The sequence below is a fragment of the Myotis myotis genome, unplaced genomic scaffold (genome assembly GCF_014108235.1).
Source record: "Myotis myotis isolate mMyoMyo1 unplaced genomic scaffold, mMyoMyo1.p scaffold_m19_p_2, whole genome shotgun sequence".
In the NCBI taxonomy this organism is placed as follows: Eukaryota; Metazoa; Chordata; class Mammalia; order Chiroptera; family Vespertilionidae; genus Myotis; species Myotis myotis.
In genome coordinates, this window is record NW_023416324.1 from 137290982 (window position 1) to 137306470 (window position 15489).

The 15489-nt window shown below is 40.9% G+C and overlaps 1 protein-coding gene across 2 annotated transcripts in view; it reads right to left on the reverse strand.

The window, feature by feature from the left end:
- Positions 1–11889: 11889 nt before the first annotated feature.
- The window catches only part of TBC1D23 (TBC1 domain family member 23), a 74817-nt gene continuing 71217 nt past the window's right edge, over positions 11890–15489 (reverse strand). For both annotated transcript variants that reach the window (XM_036347139.1, XM_036347138.1), the window contains 2 exons: positions 14372–14566; positions 11890–13554 (listed from right to left, as the gene is read on the reverse strand). In XM_036347139.1, the coding sequence (XP_036203032.1) occupies positions 13473–13554; positions 14372–14566 (277 nt within the window). In that variant the 3' untranslated portion in view covers positions 11890–13472. The remainder of the gene's footprint in view (positions 13555–14371; positions 14567–15489) is intronic.

The window sequence follows — 15489 nt, forward strand, 5'->3', positions numbered from 1 at the left end:
AACCTTATAAACATTGTTTTGAACTCTGTATCCAGTAGTTTGCTTGCTTCCATTTCTTTGATTTTAACATGTTTCTTTGTCTCTGCATTTTGGCTGCTTTCCCGTGTTTGTTTCTATGTATTAGGTAAAGCTGCTATGTCTCCTGGAATTGGTAGTATGGCCTCGTGTAGTAAGTGTCCTGTAGGGCCCAGTGGCTCAGTCTCCCCAGTCACTCAGTTGGGCACTCTAGGTGCACCCCTGTGTGGGCTGTGTGCACAGTCTTGTTCTAGTTGAGCCTTGATTGCTGTCACTGGGAGGAATTGACCTCCAAGCCAATTGGCTGTGAGGACCAGCTGTGCCTACAATGATAGATCTGCTGTGCAGGAGACACCGCTATAGAGAATGATTGCTTCAATTGAGCTTTGGTGCTCTGAGTTTGCCCCTTTAGTGTGTCACTTGTGGGTGTGTAGAGTTGTAATCTGCTATGGTCTGAAGCTGTCCACTGGGTGTACTGGCTCTGGGACCTCCTGGGAGGTGCAGTCAGCCTGCTTGGGGCCACCCAGCAGGAACTACAGAGAGATCTGCAGATGGCTGCTACTTGTACTGGGCTAGGAAGTGCCAAGGTGAGGCCCAGCTGTGAAGTAAGGCAGCTTGGTGCTAGTGCCAGGTCTTGGGCCTTGATAGGTGTGGGGCACACCAACTCCAGCTGCTGCTTGTTTAAGAGATTTTAGCAAAGTCTGAAGCCTAATCCCAGACAGTCCATTCACATGGAAAAGCAACTGCAAACAGCTTGGGTGGGGCTGCAGATTGGATGGGGCAGGGTCTCACAGAATCATCAAGATGGATCCAACAGTGTGGGCCAGGCTGTTGGAGACTCAGATATAGCTGTCAGTCAGCTCTGTGATGGGGGAGGTCCCAGAACAGGAGCAATGAGCCCTGCAAGCACCGCTGTCTGGGAGAAAGCTGCCACTGAGATCCTGCCCTGATGTCAGACAGTTCCTCCCCATATGTCCCTGGATCCCCCCAAGCTGCCACTAAGTGCTGGAGCTCAGAGGAAGCGAGACCATGTAAGTTCATGCACTGGCCCTTTAAGAGGAACTCCTGGGACTCCAGCAGTCTCTGTGTCACTCAGCCCCAATCCCCACTGGTGTTTACAGCCTGTAGTTATGGGGACTTCTCTTCCCAGCTCTGGACCCCTGGTCTGGGGGGCTGGTGTAGGGCTTGGAGCCCTTGCTCCTCATGGTGGGACGGGGGGAGACTCTGCAGGGACTATCTCCCTCCCAATTAAAAAACATGCAGCACATGGGTGTTGGATCAGCCCGTTCTGTGCATCTGCCCCTCCGATGTGCTTTCTTCTTCTTTACTTCTCTAGTTGTAGGACTTCCATTCAGCCAGATTTTAGGTGATTCTCAATGATGGTGGTTCTGTATTTTAGTTGTAATTTTGACATGGTTGTGGGAAATGGTGAGTACCTTTGTTTACCTACACCGCCATCTTTATTCTCCAAATCCCCAAATTTTTAAATGGTGTCACTTAGTTCACATATCAAAAATTGGGTGGGCCACACAAAATTTCATATTCAGCCTTAAGCAACCAGTTTGCAACCTCCACATTGTTTTCGTTCATTTGTTCAGCAAATAAAGGATGACCATCAGGACAGCTCAGACACTGATGTAAGCTCTAAGAGACTGATAGATACTTCACACTCATAAAAATTCATTTCATCTAAATTTTTTTACTTTGCCTCTTCAAAGTTAGTTGAAAGTAATGTGCAAATTCTAAGAAAACACAATCATAAATGTCGCATTTTGCAAACAGAATCTATTGAATTAACCTATGAGCTAATAATTTTTAAAATTTTCATTTCCTATCTTTTTTTTTTTTTTAAATATATTTTATTGATTTTTTACAGAGAGGAAGGGAGAGAGATAGAGAGTTAGAAACATCGATGAGAGAGAAACATCGATCAGCTGCCTCCTGCACATCTCCCACTGGGGACGTGCCCGCAACCCAGGTACATGCCCTTGACCGGAATCGAACCTGGGACCCTTGAGTCCGCAGGCCGACGCTCTATCCACTGAGCCAAACCGGTTTCGGCTATTTCCTATCTTTTTGATATAGTTCTGAGTTTTAACACATTATAGTTTTGTATAACCACCACCACAATAAGGATACAGAACAGTTCCAGCACCCTGCACATTCCCTTGTTCTGCCCTTGATAATCAAACCCTCCCCTCACCCTGGCAACCACTGATCAGTTATGTCCCTATTTTTCCTTTTCCAGAATGTAATATAATCATACAGTATGTATTTTGAGAGTGCTTTTTTTCACATGGAATTCTGCCTTTGAGATTCATCCATGTTGTTATGTCTATCAATAGTTATTCCTTTTTATTGCTAAGCATCATTACACTGGGTGGATGTACTCATCTGTTTATCTGTTAACCTACTGGAGAACATTTGGGTTGTTCCCAGCTTTGATCAAGTTTCTATAAACATTCTTGTCCAAGTTTTTGTGTGAACATGTTTTCATTTCTCTAAGGTAAATACCTCGGAATGAGATTCCTGGTTTATATGATAAATGTATGTTTACCTTATAAGAAACTGCCAAACTTGCCTAGAGTGGCTGTATCATTTTGCATTCCCACACGCAATATATAAATGTTCTAGTTGCTCCACATCCTCACTAGCACTTGGTATTGTCAGCTTTTTTTTTTCAATTTCAGCTACTCTAATTAGGTGTGTAGTGGTATTGTTGTGGTTTTGACTTGCATTTCCCCCATAACTAATAATGTTGAATATTTTTATGAACATACATGCCATCCACATATCTATTTTGAAGAACTTGTTCAAATCTTTTGCCCATTTTTTTAATTGGGCTGTTTTCTTATTGTTGAGTTTTGAAAGTCTTAATATACTCTCAGCACAAATCCTTTGTTGGATAAATTTTGCAAGTATTTTTTTCCCCAGTTCATAGCTTGTCCTTCTATTTTATTGACAGCCTTTTGCAGAACAAAATGTTTTTGGGGTTTTTTTTTTGTTAATCCTCACCAAGGATATTTTTTTTCATTAATTTTTAGGGAGAATGAAAGGGAGGGAAAGAGAGAGAAAAAAAATCAGTGTGAGAGAGACATATCAATTGGTTGCCTCCTGCATGCACCCCAATTAGGGCAGGGATCAAGCCTGCAACTGAGGTACATGCCCTTGGCCAGAATTGAACTTGTAACCCTTCAGATTGAGGGCCAACTCTCTAACCACTGAGAAAAACTAGCTAGAACCAAAATGTTTTAATTTTAAGTCAAATTTATTTTTAAAATTTAATGGATGCCCTAGCTGGTTTGGCTCAGCAGATAGAGCATCAGCCTGTGTGGTCCTGGGTTTGATTCCGGTCAAGGGCACATACCTTGGTTGCAGGATCCTCCCCGGCCCAGGCCCTGGTTGGCGCCCATGCAGGAGGCAACCAATCGATGTGTTTCTCTCACATTGATGTTTCTTTTTGTCTTTCCTTCTCTCTTACACTCTCCCTAAAAACCAATGGAAGAAAAAAAAGAAAATCAATGGAAAAATATCCTCGGGTGAGGATTAAAAAAGAATAATAATAAATAAAATAAAATTTAATGGATTATACTTTTTATATTATCTACAAAATCTTGGTCCAACCCATGGTCATGAAAATTTTCTCACATTCATCTATTAGTTTAAATTTTACAGTTAGTCCATTTTGAGTTAATTTTTGTATAAGGTATGAAATACAGGCTGAGATTTCTTTCTTTGTAAATGGAGGTCCAATTCTTTAACACCACATGTTAAAATGACTATCCTTTCTCAAATGAATTGCCTTTGAAGCTTTGCCCAAAAAGCCCACCATTTTTGTAGGCCTATTTCTGAACTATGTGTTTTGTGCATCAATAGGTTTATCCTTTTCACCAACATGTGTCTTATTGAAGCTTTACAGTAAATAATAAAATTAGTGTGAGTCCTCTTTAACGTTTCAAAATTGTTTTGGCTGTTTTGTTCCTTTGCCTTTCCATGTGAATTTTAGAATAAGCTTATCTATGTTTTAAAAAAAAATTTGCTAGGATTTTGTTAATCTTCACCTGAGGATTTTCCCCCATTGACTTTTAGAGAGAGTGAAAGACAGAAAAACATACCCATTGGTTGCCTCCTATATGAGTCCCCACCAGGGCCAGGGCCAGGAAGGAGCCTGCAACTAAAGTACGTGCTTTGACTGGAATCGAACCTGGGAACTTTTGGTCCACAGGCCGAGGCTCTATCCATTGAGCCAAACCGGGCAGGGCTGTTCCTGGGATTTTGATTGGAATTAAATTATATCTATAGTTCAACTGGGGAGAACTGATATGCTATCCCAATCCATGAACACAGTATGTTCTCCATTTACTTAGGTCTTCAGTTTTTTTCCATAAGTATTTTGTAGTATTCAGTATACAGATCCTGCATGTTTTGTTAGATTTGTACATAGATATTTCATGTTTTGAATTACTAATGGTGTTTTTATGAGACATGTGCTGTCTGCCGCACTATGAGGGGCAAACTTGTAGATAGTATTTTTTTTTAAAGCTTATGGTTTCCAATTGTTCACTGCTGATATATAGATATGTGGATGACTTCTGTATGTTGAACATGTATCTTGCAATCTTACTAAAATCATTCAGACAATAAAGTTATCTGTGAACAAGGATAATTGTTTTATTTCTTCCTTTCTAATCTGTAGGTCTTTTCTTTCCCTTGTCTATTGCACTGTAGGACTTCTAGGACAATGCTGAAGAGTAAGAATGAAAATAGGCATCATTGCCCTACCTGGTTTGGCTCAGTGGATAGAGCGTCAGCCTGCAGACTGAAGGGTCCCAGGTTTGATTCCGGTTGAGGGCACATCCCAGGTTGCAAGCTTGATCCCCAGTGGGGGTCATGCAGGAGGCAGCCAATCAATGATTCTCTCATCATTGATTTTAGAATCTCTCTTTCCCTCTCCCTTCTTCTCTGAAATCAATAAAAAATATATATATTTTAAAAGACATAAAATAGACATCATTGTTACCAATCTTTGAGGGAAAGCATTAGCCTGTTGTTAGCTGTAGGCTTTCTGGTGACACTCTTTATCAGGCTAATGAAGTTCCCGTCTATTCCTAGTCTACAAAGTGTATATTATAAAATCATGAACTAAGTTCCTCGATAAGGCCTTAAAAAAAAAAAAAAAAGAGGCCTGTCTTTCTGTGAGGCCTATAATACCTTTCTACCAGAGCGAAAGACATCACAAGAAAATTAAAAACCAATAACCTTTATGAACACAGATGTAAAGAACCTCAATACAATATCAGCAAAAAAAAAAAAAAAAAATATATATATATATATATATATATATACACATACACAATCAACAAAATATCCCAGCAACACACAAAAAGGATTATATACTGTGACCAACCAGGATTTAGCCCAGAAATAGAAGATTGGTTTAACATATGAAAACCTATCAATGTAATAAACCTTATTGATAAAGGAGAAAAACCATAATACCATCTCAATAGATGTAACAACAAAAATGTTTGACAAAATCCAAGACCCTTCATGATAAAAACATTGTTATGGGAAATGTTTATACCCCCTCTTCCCCGCCCCCCCCCCACTAAAATTCATATGTTGAAGCCATAACCACCAATGTGGTGGCAATATGGAGAGGGGGTTGTAGAAGGAATTAGGGTTAAAGATACGAGGATAGGGCCCTCTTCTGTATGTTGAACATGTATCTTGCAATGTAGATGGGATTAGTGTGACAGAGAGAGAGAGAGAGCAGGTTTGATTCCGATCAAGGGCACTTGCCCAGGTTGCAGCTTGATCAATGATTCTCTCTCATCATTGATGTTTCTATCTCTCCCTCTCTCTTCCTCTCTGAAATCAATAAAAATATATTTTTAAAAAATTGAAAAATAAAAAGAAAAGTAAACTATCTCTGTTCTTAGATGATAGGATTCTGGATATGAAAAATCTTAATGAATCCACATTAGAAAACCTGTGAAAACTAATAAAAATTTAAGAAATATTGGCGGATACAAGCTCCAAATATCAATTATATTTCTCTATACTAGCAATTAACAATCTGAAAATGAAATTAAGAAAATTTTCAATTTATAATAGTAGCAAAAGGAATAAAACATTTAGGAATGTATTTAATAAAATTATAAGAGTTCTACACTGAAAAACTACAAAACATAATTGAAATAAATTAAAGACCCAAACCAGTTAATTGAAAGACATCCTATGTTCATAACCTGGGAGGCAATAAATAGTATTAAAATGGCAATACTCTCCAAATTGATTTACAGATTCAATATAATCCCCATCAAAATCCTAGCTACTTTTACTGCAGAAACTGATAATCTAAAAATTCATATGGAAATTCAAAGGACTGAGACAAGAAATTCAGAAAATATCTTGGAAAGGATCAAAGTTGGAGGGCTACACTTCTCAATTTCAGTTAGTATAGAGCTATCTGATCAACACAGTGTGGCCCTGGCATAAGGACAGATTTATAGACCAATGGACTAGAAATGAGTACAGAAATAAAACCCCACAGTTATGTCAAATGATTTCCAAAAAGGGTGCCAGGCTATTCAATGTGGAAAAAATAACTGTTCAACAGATAATGCTGGGATGATTTGATATCCACATGCAAAAGAATGAAGTTGGACCCTACCTCACATCATATACAAAAACTAAGTAAAAAATGAATGTGATCTAATTGAAAAATTAAAACTATAAAACTCTTAGAAGACCACATAGGAGTAAACCTTCATTACTTTTATTTATTTATTTTTTAAAAAAATATATTTTATTGATTTTTTACAGAGAGGAAGGGAGAGAGATAGGGAGTTAGAAACATCAATGAGAGAGAAACATCGATCAGCTGCCTCCTGCACATCTCCTACTGGGGATGTGCCCGCAACCGAGGTACATGCCCTTGACCGGAATCAAACCCGGGACCTTTCAGTCCACAGACCAACGTTCTATCCACTGAGCCAAACCAGCTTCGGCACCTTCATTACTTTTAATTAGGCAACTGGTGGCTTAGATATGACCTCAGAAGCACCAAGTAATAAAATAAAACAAAAAATTAATAAGCTGAACATCACCAAACCTAAACATTTTTTTAAAAATATATTTTATTGATTTTTTACAGAGAGGAAGGGAGAGGAATAGAGAGTTAGAACCATCAATGAGAGAGAAACATCAATCAGCTGCCTCCTGCACGCCCCCTACTGGGGATGTGCCTGCAACCAAGGTACATGCCCTTGACTGGAATCGAACCTGGGACCCTTGAGTCCGCAGGCCGACGCTCTATCCACTGAGCCAAACCGGTTAGGAATAATGAAATAGTATTCAGCCGTACAAATGAAATTGTGGTTTGTGCTATACCATCAATGAAACTTTAAAACATGCTAAGTGAAAGAAGCCAAACTCAAAAGCCACTTGTGTAATCCCCTTTTATCATGAAATGTCCAGAATATGCAAATCCAGAGAGACTGAAAGTAAATTAGTGGTTGCCAAGGGCTGCTGGAGTGGGGAAAGGGGAGTGACTGCTGATGTGTATGGGATTTCTTTTTTGGTGTTATACAATGTTCTGGAATTAAACAGTGGTGATGGTTGCACAACTCTGTAAAAAAACTAAAAGCCACTGAATTGCAGACTTTTAAAAAGTTGAATTTTATGGTATGTGAACTATATTTTAATAAAGATGTTATATTGTTAAAGTTCAACATGATTGTCTAATCACTGTGCTATATACCTGAAACTAATACAAAATACTGAATGTTTGTAAACTTTAATTGAAATATAAAACTAAAAAACAAAAACAAACATCCCCGTTGCCCCCAAAAAGATGTTAATGGTGAAGATGAGCTATTACTTTCATCACATTCAACTTATGGCGTTGGGTTTCCCCCAAGTCAAACTGTCAATTTAAAAAAAAACACACCACACAACTGCCAATCTATGGCTGGTTAGGTTAGGTTAGTATGCTAGAATATGCTAAGGAGTTAAAGGTTCTGTGTGAAACATACCAATTGTAAAAATGGTTAAGTATATCAGTACAAATTTATCATCCTACTAGAAAATACGTTTTATTAATTATGGACAAGTGGCATCAAATCTATGTATAGAATTCATTTTATACCTTAATAAGTAATAGTAATTCCCAGGAAGTAGGTTAAGGGTGAATAACTATCCCTTTTCACTCACTCAATTTCTTTGAACCTTGGTTTTCTCAACTGGAAAATACAGAAAATAATACCTCATAACGATGGAGCCTCTACAATCCTGAGAGTCCCTCTGGGTTGAATATCTCCAAGTGAATTCATTCTGCAGTGAGCCAGTGAAGGGAGAATGAACTATTTAAGTGCCTAAATCAGTGAACTGTATCACTTAATATTTATGACTAGTAACTGTGGTGATAACAAGCTGAAGTTAAATTTACTACATGTGGAATTTAATGTCATTAGCATTAAATTATCTCTTCCCCAGTCCATCTAGATGAACAGAAATACAAAACCTCAATGTAATGGAGTAATTTGGGGGAAAGTGTGTTTATGAAAGCAGAAAGTCCATTATATAATCCTATCTAATAATAAACATGGTAATTAACCGTAACTTCACTACCCTTCCCATTGGCTAATTAGCGAGATAGGCAAATTAACTGCCAACCAAGATGGCAGCCGGCAGCCAGGCAGCTGAAGCAAACAGGAGGCTTGCTTGCTCCAGTGATGGAGGAAGCCAAGGTTCCCCGCCTGCCGCTGCCAGCCTCTGAGCTTGCACTCTAAGAAACAATGTTGCAATTACAGAAGCTAAACAAACCCCAGAAACCTGCTTTCAGCCGTAAGAGCTGGAGCGAGCAGGACCGCAACAGTGTTACAATTATAGAACCTAAACAAACCCAGATACCTGCTTTCAGCAGCCGAGGTCTCAGAGCTGCAGCCGGGCCTCAGAGCTAAAGCCAGCTCTCAGCTCCAGTGACAGCCATAGAAGGTAAATAAATCCCAGAATTTAAAAAAAAAGAAAAAAAGGAGAGGTTGGGAGCTTCAGTCACCCGCCAGCCTGAAAACGGCCCTCAGCCCCTCACCCAGACTGGCCAGGCACCCCAGTGGGGGCCCCCACCCTGAAGGGGGTGTGACCAGCTGCAAACAGCCATCATCCCCTCATCCAGGCTGGCCAGGCACCCAAGCAGGACCCCCACCCTGAAGGGGGTGTGACCAGCTGCAAACAGCCATCAGCCCCTCACCCAGGCTGGCCAGGCACCCAAGCGGGACCCCCACCCTGATCTGGGACACCCTTCAGGGCAAACCAGCCGGCCCCCACCCATGCACCAGGCCTCTATCCTATATAGTAAAAGGGTAATATGCAAACTGACCCTAACAGCAGAAGGACTGGGAATGACTGGTCACTATGACACACACTGACCACCAGGGGGCAGACGCTCAATGCTGGAGCTGCCCTCTGGTGGTCAGAGCGCTCTCACATGGGAGGAGCTCTGCTCAGCCACAAGCGAGGCTGATGGCTGCCAGTACAGCGGTGGTGGTGGGAGCCTCTCCTGCCTCCTCAGCAGCACTAAGGATGTCTGACTGCAGTTTAGGCCTGCTCCCTGCTGGCAAGTGGACATCCCCCGAGGGCTGCTGGGCTGCCAGAGGGATGTCTGATTGCCATCTTAGGCCCAATCCCCCCGGGGAGTGGGCCTAAGCCAGCAGGTGGTCATCTCCTAAGGGGTCCCAGACTGCGAGAGGGCACAGGCTGGGCTGAGGGGCCCCTCCTACCCCCCGAGTGCACAAATTTTTGTGCACTGGGCCTCTAGTCTATATATATAAAAAGCCAGTGACCATAATGACTGGTTGCTATGATGCCACTGTGGCCAGTGAACCGGCCTATCAGGGGGCTGGCCAACCTCCCACCACTCCTCCCCCTGGCTGGCCTGCCCCTGATCGGACTCTCCTACCCCATCAAGGGCAGGGCTGGCTGGCCAAGCGTCCCCCGCCCTTCCCCCTGGCCAGCCCTGCCCCTGATTGGCCCGCCCCACCACAATAGGCCCGCAGCCCCTCCCCCTGGCCAGCCCCACCCCTATCACCCCCCCCCCCCCCCGATCAAGGTGGAACCGGCCAGCTAACCACCCATGGCCCCTCCCCCAGGCCTCTGGCCCCTGATCGGCAACCCCCACCCCGTTTGGGGGTGGGGCCGGATGGCCCACTGCCCACAGCCCCTCCCCATAGCTGGCCCCACCCTCAATTGGCCTCCCAACCCCAATCAGGGGGAGGGAGCCCATTGGCCAATTGCCCACAACCCCGCCTCCCAGTCGGCCTGGCCCTGATCGGGGTGGGCTAGCTGGCCAACCTCCCGCCATTGTCTCCTCCCAAAAGGCCCAGCCCTGATCTACCCCGATTGGGGCTGGGCCAGCTGGACCCCACCCATGCATGAATTCATGCACTGGATCTCTAGTAAAGTAGGTTTTCCGAATGTGTATGCTAAAAAATTGAAAAATTAGTCTACCTGTTTTTACTTATGTAGACATGTTTGTGTAATTATGTATGTATGAAAAGTTTAAACTCGCAGGTAAGTTTTCTATATGGATTACTGTAATTTTAAATTTATACTGATTAGGCCTAGTAAATGAGTGCATTCACCAGTCACCGAGAGTAAACAAATGCACACTGCGGGGGCGTGTTAAAACTGCTATGGAGTCACACCACAGACAACAGAACCAATTAAGGCTCCTTGAGGGGTGATCACGTGCTAACACTCCCTGAGCACTGTTTATGAACAGTGACTCTCGGATTTAAATATGTAGACTATAGTTGTAGATATGCAATATTTATTTATGTTGGAGAAATTACTACAATGTTTTTTCCAAAATATGGCCTATTCGCTAAAATTTTTTTAAAATAACAGCGAATAATGAAAAAAAAATAAGCTGTTAACTTAAAGTAAATCTTGGTTAAAAATGTATTAAAATTAATAGGGAGTTAATTTTCGGATGACGTATGTACCAGAAATTTTGTCCATTAAAATCTGAAGTCCGGCCCTAGCCAGTTTGGCTCAGTGGATAGAACACTGACCTGCAGACCAAAGGGTACCAGGTTTCATTCCCATCAAGGGCAAGTACCTTGGTTGCAGGCTCCTCCCCTGATCAGGGCGCATGCAGAAGGCAACCAATCGATGTGTTTCTTTCACATCAATGTTTCTGTTGTTTCACGCCCCCTAAAAATCAAAGGAAAAATATCCTTAGATGAGGGTTAACAAAAAAAATCTATATATAAAAGCTTAAGCGACCAAACAACTGGTCACTATGATGTGCACTGACCACCAGGGGGCAGATGCTTAATGCAGAAGATGCTCCCTGGTGGTCAGTATGCTCCAACAGTGGGAGAGCTGTTCAGCTGACGGGCACCAGATGCCGGGCTCATGGCTAGCAAGTGCAGCTGCAGCGGTGTGAGCATCTCCTGCCTCCGTGGCAGCGCTGAGCAGGTAGCAGCAGCAGGCACAGTGGGGCTGAGATGAGCAGGAGTGGCATGGCACCCAGCCAGGGCTTGGGGTCCTCCTCAGACGCCTGCCACTTCAGGGATCGGGCAGAAACTGGCAGTCCGACATCCCCCAAGGGGTCCCGGATTGGGAGAGGGCACAGGTCAGGTTGAGGGACCTCACCGGTGCATGAATCGGGCCTCTAGTAAATAAATAAAATCCAAAGTCTGTTAAATTGAGTTCCGCAAAATTGAGGGTTTACTGTACTTTCAAACCTGAAATCTGAACATTTAAATTCCACTGAAAGAATAGCCCTTGATTTTCTAATTTTTTTGGTACCTATAAAGATTTACAAATGGGGGAGGGAAGAAAAAGAGACTGTCATTAAGAACAAAGTTTTGCATAAACTGTATTGGTTTATTTACAATTGTAATTTATAAACATTAACACAAACATCTTTACATTAATATTATGTAAAAAGTTCTATAACTGAAATGGGGTGGGGGGGATGAGACTTCAGGACATTTCTAAAGGGGGTGCCAAGAAAAGAAAAAAATGCAACATAACAGTTGTGGAGAGAGTTATAAATATTAATTATTGCACCAGGAGCAATTTCATGCAAATGTCTTCAACCACTCAAGTAAACTTTTTATTTAAATATTAGAATAAAATATCAAAATACCATGACCTATGCTGCCTTTTATTCACTTGATTTCCATGAAGTAAATTAAAATTACTATCTGCAAACCGGATATGTCTAAATATCTCTCCTATCAACCCCTTAGAGATAATCCATTACACTTTAAAACGTGAAGATTATAAGGATTTGCTACTTCCCAAACAGATTTTACAAGAAGTCATTCCACATCCTCAAATGTGTTCTTGGATTTCTCTTACCTAACATGTCTAATATGAACCTCTCAATAAATTAAGTTGAGGAAGCTGCGAAATAAAGTAGATCACTTTACAGTTTTGTCATATTAAGAGAATAAAAATAGTTTCAAACCACTGGAATTTTAATAAGACAAGACAAAAACCAAAGAAAATTCAGAAAGTGATGATAAAAACAACTGTAGTTTATACAGCTCTCTGATTATTTGGCTTTTATTTAAGTGGATATTTGTGGTCACAGACCATAATCTCACTGAGGATAAATCAGTGTTTGCTCAACACCTGTCTTAAATACCCTAAATCAAATATTGCATTTGTAATAAAGGCCAATGACATTTTTACAGATACAATTCTGTCCTCAAATGTTAACTGTAATCTTAACATGCCTACCTACTTATATATATTGCTTTTAACTGCTCCATTGAAACCGTTAGGATGATGTTTAGTATCTGAAGCACTCGTGTTCAAATTATTAGCTAATGGTGCAAAGATGTTTGGAAATTGATGTTTCAACATTTCATTACCTGGACTGAATTTCTGAGTTGGCTGGAATCTTTATCCATTTCATTAAAAAGATAACACTCTTTTTAAGATCAGAAATGGCAAGCTAATTATTAAGCTATGTAATATTTTTAGTTACTGATATTGCTCAGTGGGTAAAACCAAATGTAGCAATTAACAGGCTCTCTTCAACTAATTCTATCTCTAGTTTTCAGTGAAGACATTGCAAATATATATATATGTGTATGGTTGTTTTTAAATCTAAAAGTGATGCATGTTCCCTTAAAACAGCTCTTCAAAACAGAACTGCATTCTGCTCCCTTAGTTCATAAGGGCACAGGGTTAGTTACTTCAAAGTCACTTAATAACTGACTTTTATAATGAATCATTTTACAAAGCCAAAAATGCAAAAGAAAAAAATTCAAAAATTAACTGTCCAGAGATTAATTATAATAATTTAAACTTTTAAGACTGCTATTCAAATATCCCCATGAGCAAATGAAAGGTCTCCAGTTAGTATTCAGTCAGGAAAATGTCCATGTTTCTCTTGGTTGCCTTAATTTCTTTTGAAATACTTTTCTTTTATATTAACTTTCCAAAGCATCCAACACTTTCATGATCTGTTGTTTTATGGCTTTGGTAGCATCTCCTGCATTTGGAATCAAATACCTGTGGGGGGAAAATATATACATATTAATATGGCACTTTTTCTTCAGAACTCTGCTTAGCTGTCACCTCCAGTGGGAGGCTTTCTCTGACTTACAAAGCCAGCAGAAATGTCCTCCTACGTACTCCCCAGAACTTATATATTAACATATACTCAACATATACTCATAAGCATATTTGAAAGAAAATCTAAATGCAAAAGCAAGGTGATTTTTCATAGTGTGCAGCAAGGTGGAATGAACTGCAGATCAGGAGTTAGAAGGTAGGTGTGAAGATGTGAAAGTCATTTAATCCCTCTCGGCTTCACATTGTTATTTATAAGACTAAATATGGTTTAGCATCAAGATCAGTGTGGTATATGGCCCTGTGCTAGTCCATGAACTCTTTGTCACTGGTTCATAATGAGACAAGGAGGAGCTTATACTAGATTGCAAATTAACTACACCATTCAGTACACTGCTTAGTTCACTGACATTTAAAAAAAAAATAAGAATTTGATGAAAGAAAATAAAAGCATTGACTTATATTCTGAAAAAACTTATTTGATTGCAAACCAGCATTTAGTGCAACACTGGTACAGGTTACTCTTAAAGATCCTTCTGTCAAAAAGTTTAATTAGTTATGGTACTTACTAAAATCATGTGCTGACGGCTAAAACACAGATGACTAAGAATTTGGAAGAAAAAGACAGCAAAGAACATTAATGAAAGTGATTCAAGTATCCTATTCCACCACCTCTTCCCCTAAATAGAGAAACAAACCATGTTTAATAATGAACTAATTCAATAATTTAGACAATATCATCCCAAGAAAATCTTACCTTTCAATTGCCAAGATTTCTATTCCTGAAGCACTGCTGTTTCCATACTTGAAGGTAATTAGGTCAGGGTGTTTCTTTTTGGATGTAATTTTAACCACAGAATTTAGTGCTTGTCGAGACTGTATATAAGCCAATCCTTTCCGTGAAAGAATCTCCCTTAAACAGTACATATGTGTTGCAGTAACCAACAGATGACTTGAGAGAAAAAGCATTAAAAAAGAAAAAGAATGTTTTTAAAATGTCATTTAAAATAGCTATTACTTCAATAGCCCCAATTACAAAAAATGTTCAACTCCAGATGAAATTACTTTTGAGTTAAAAATACAAAGGTTCATTATAAACAAACTAGAGGCCCAGTGCACAAATTCGTGCACCTGTGGGGTCCCTTGGCCTGGCCTGTAGGATTGAGCTGAAACCGGCTCTCCTACATCTCTCGAGGGGTCCCGGACTGTGAGAGGGTGCAGGCCAGGCCAAGGTGCACGATTGGGTTCGGGGAGGGACGCGGGAGGTTGGCCAGCTGGGGATGGACTGTGGGAGGGCTCCAGGGTGTATCTGGCCTGTCTCGCTTGGTCCCAACAAGCCAGACCCCAGCAGCAAGCTAACCTACGAGTCAGAGCATCTGCCCCCTGGTGGTCAGTGCACATCATAGGGACTGGTTGACCAGTTGACTGTCTGCTTCCCTGGTGGTCAGTGCACATCATAGCAACTGGTTGACTGTCTGCCCCCTGGTGGTCAATGAACGACATATCGAGCGGTTAAGCAGCCTTAGCATACCATTAGTATATTATGCTTTGATTGGTTGAATGGACGACCAGACACTTAGCATATTAGGCTTTTATTATATAGGACTAGAGGCCCGATGCACAAAGTTTGTGCAAGGGGTTTGGCCCTCGCAGCTGTGGCAGCTTGCCTCACCCTCTCAGCCATGGCAGCTTGCCTTGGCCCACACAGCTCCGGCTTTAGCCGTAAGGTCATCCAGAAGGTTGTTTGGCTGTCTGGTCTAATTAGCATATTATGTTTTTATTATAGATAAGCTACCTAATAAAAGCTTTTAGTTTTCCCTTATGTTTTATTAACAGATAAACCTATCACTAAGAACAAAGGTATAATCTACATAA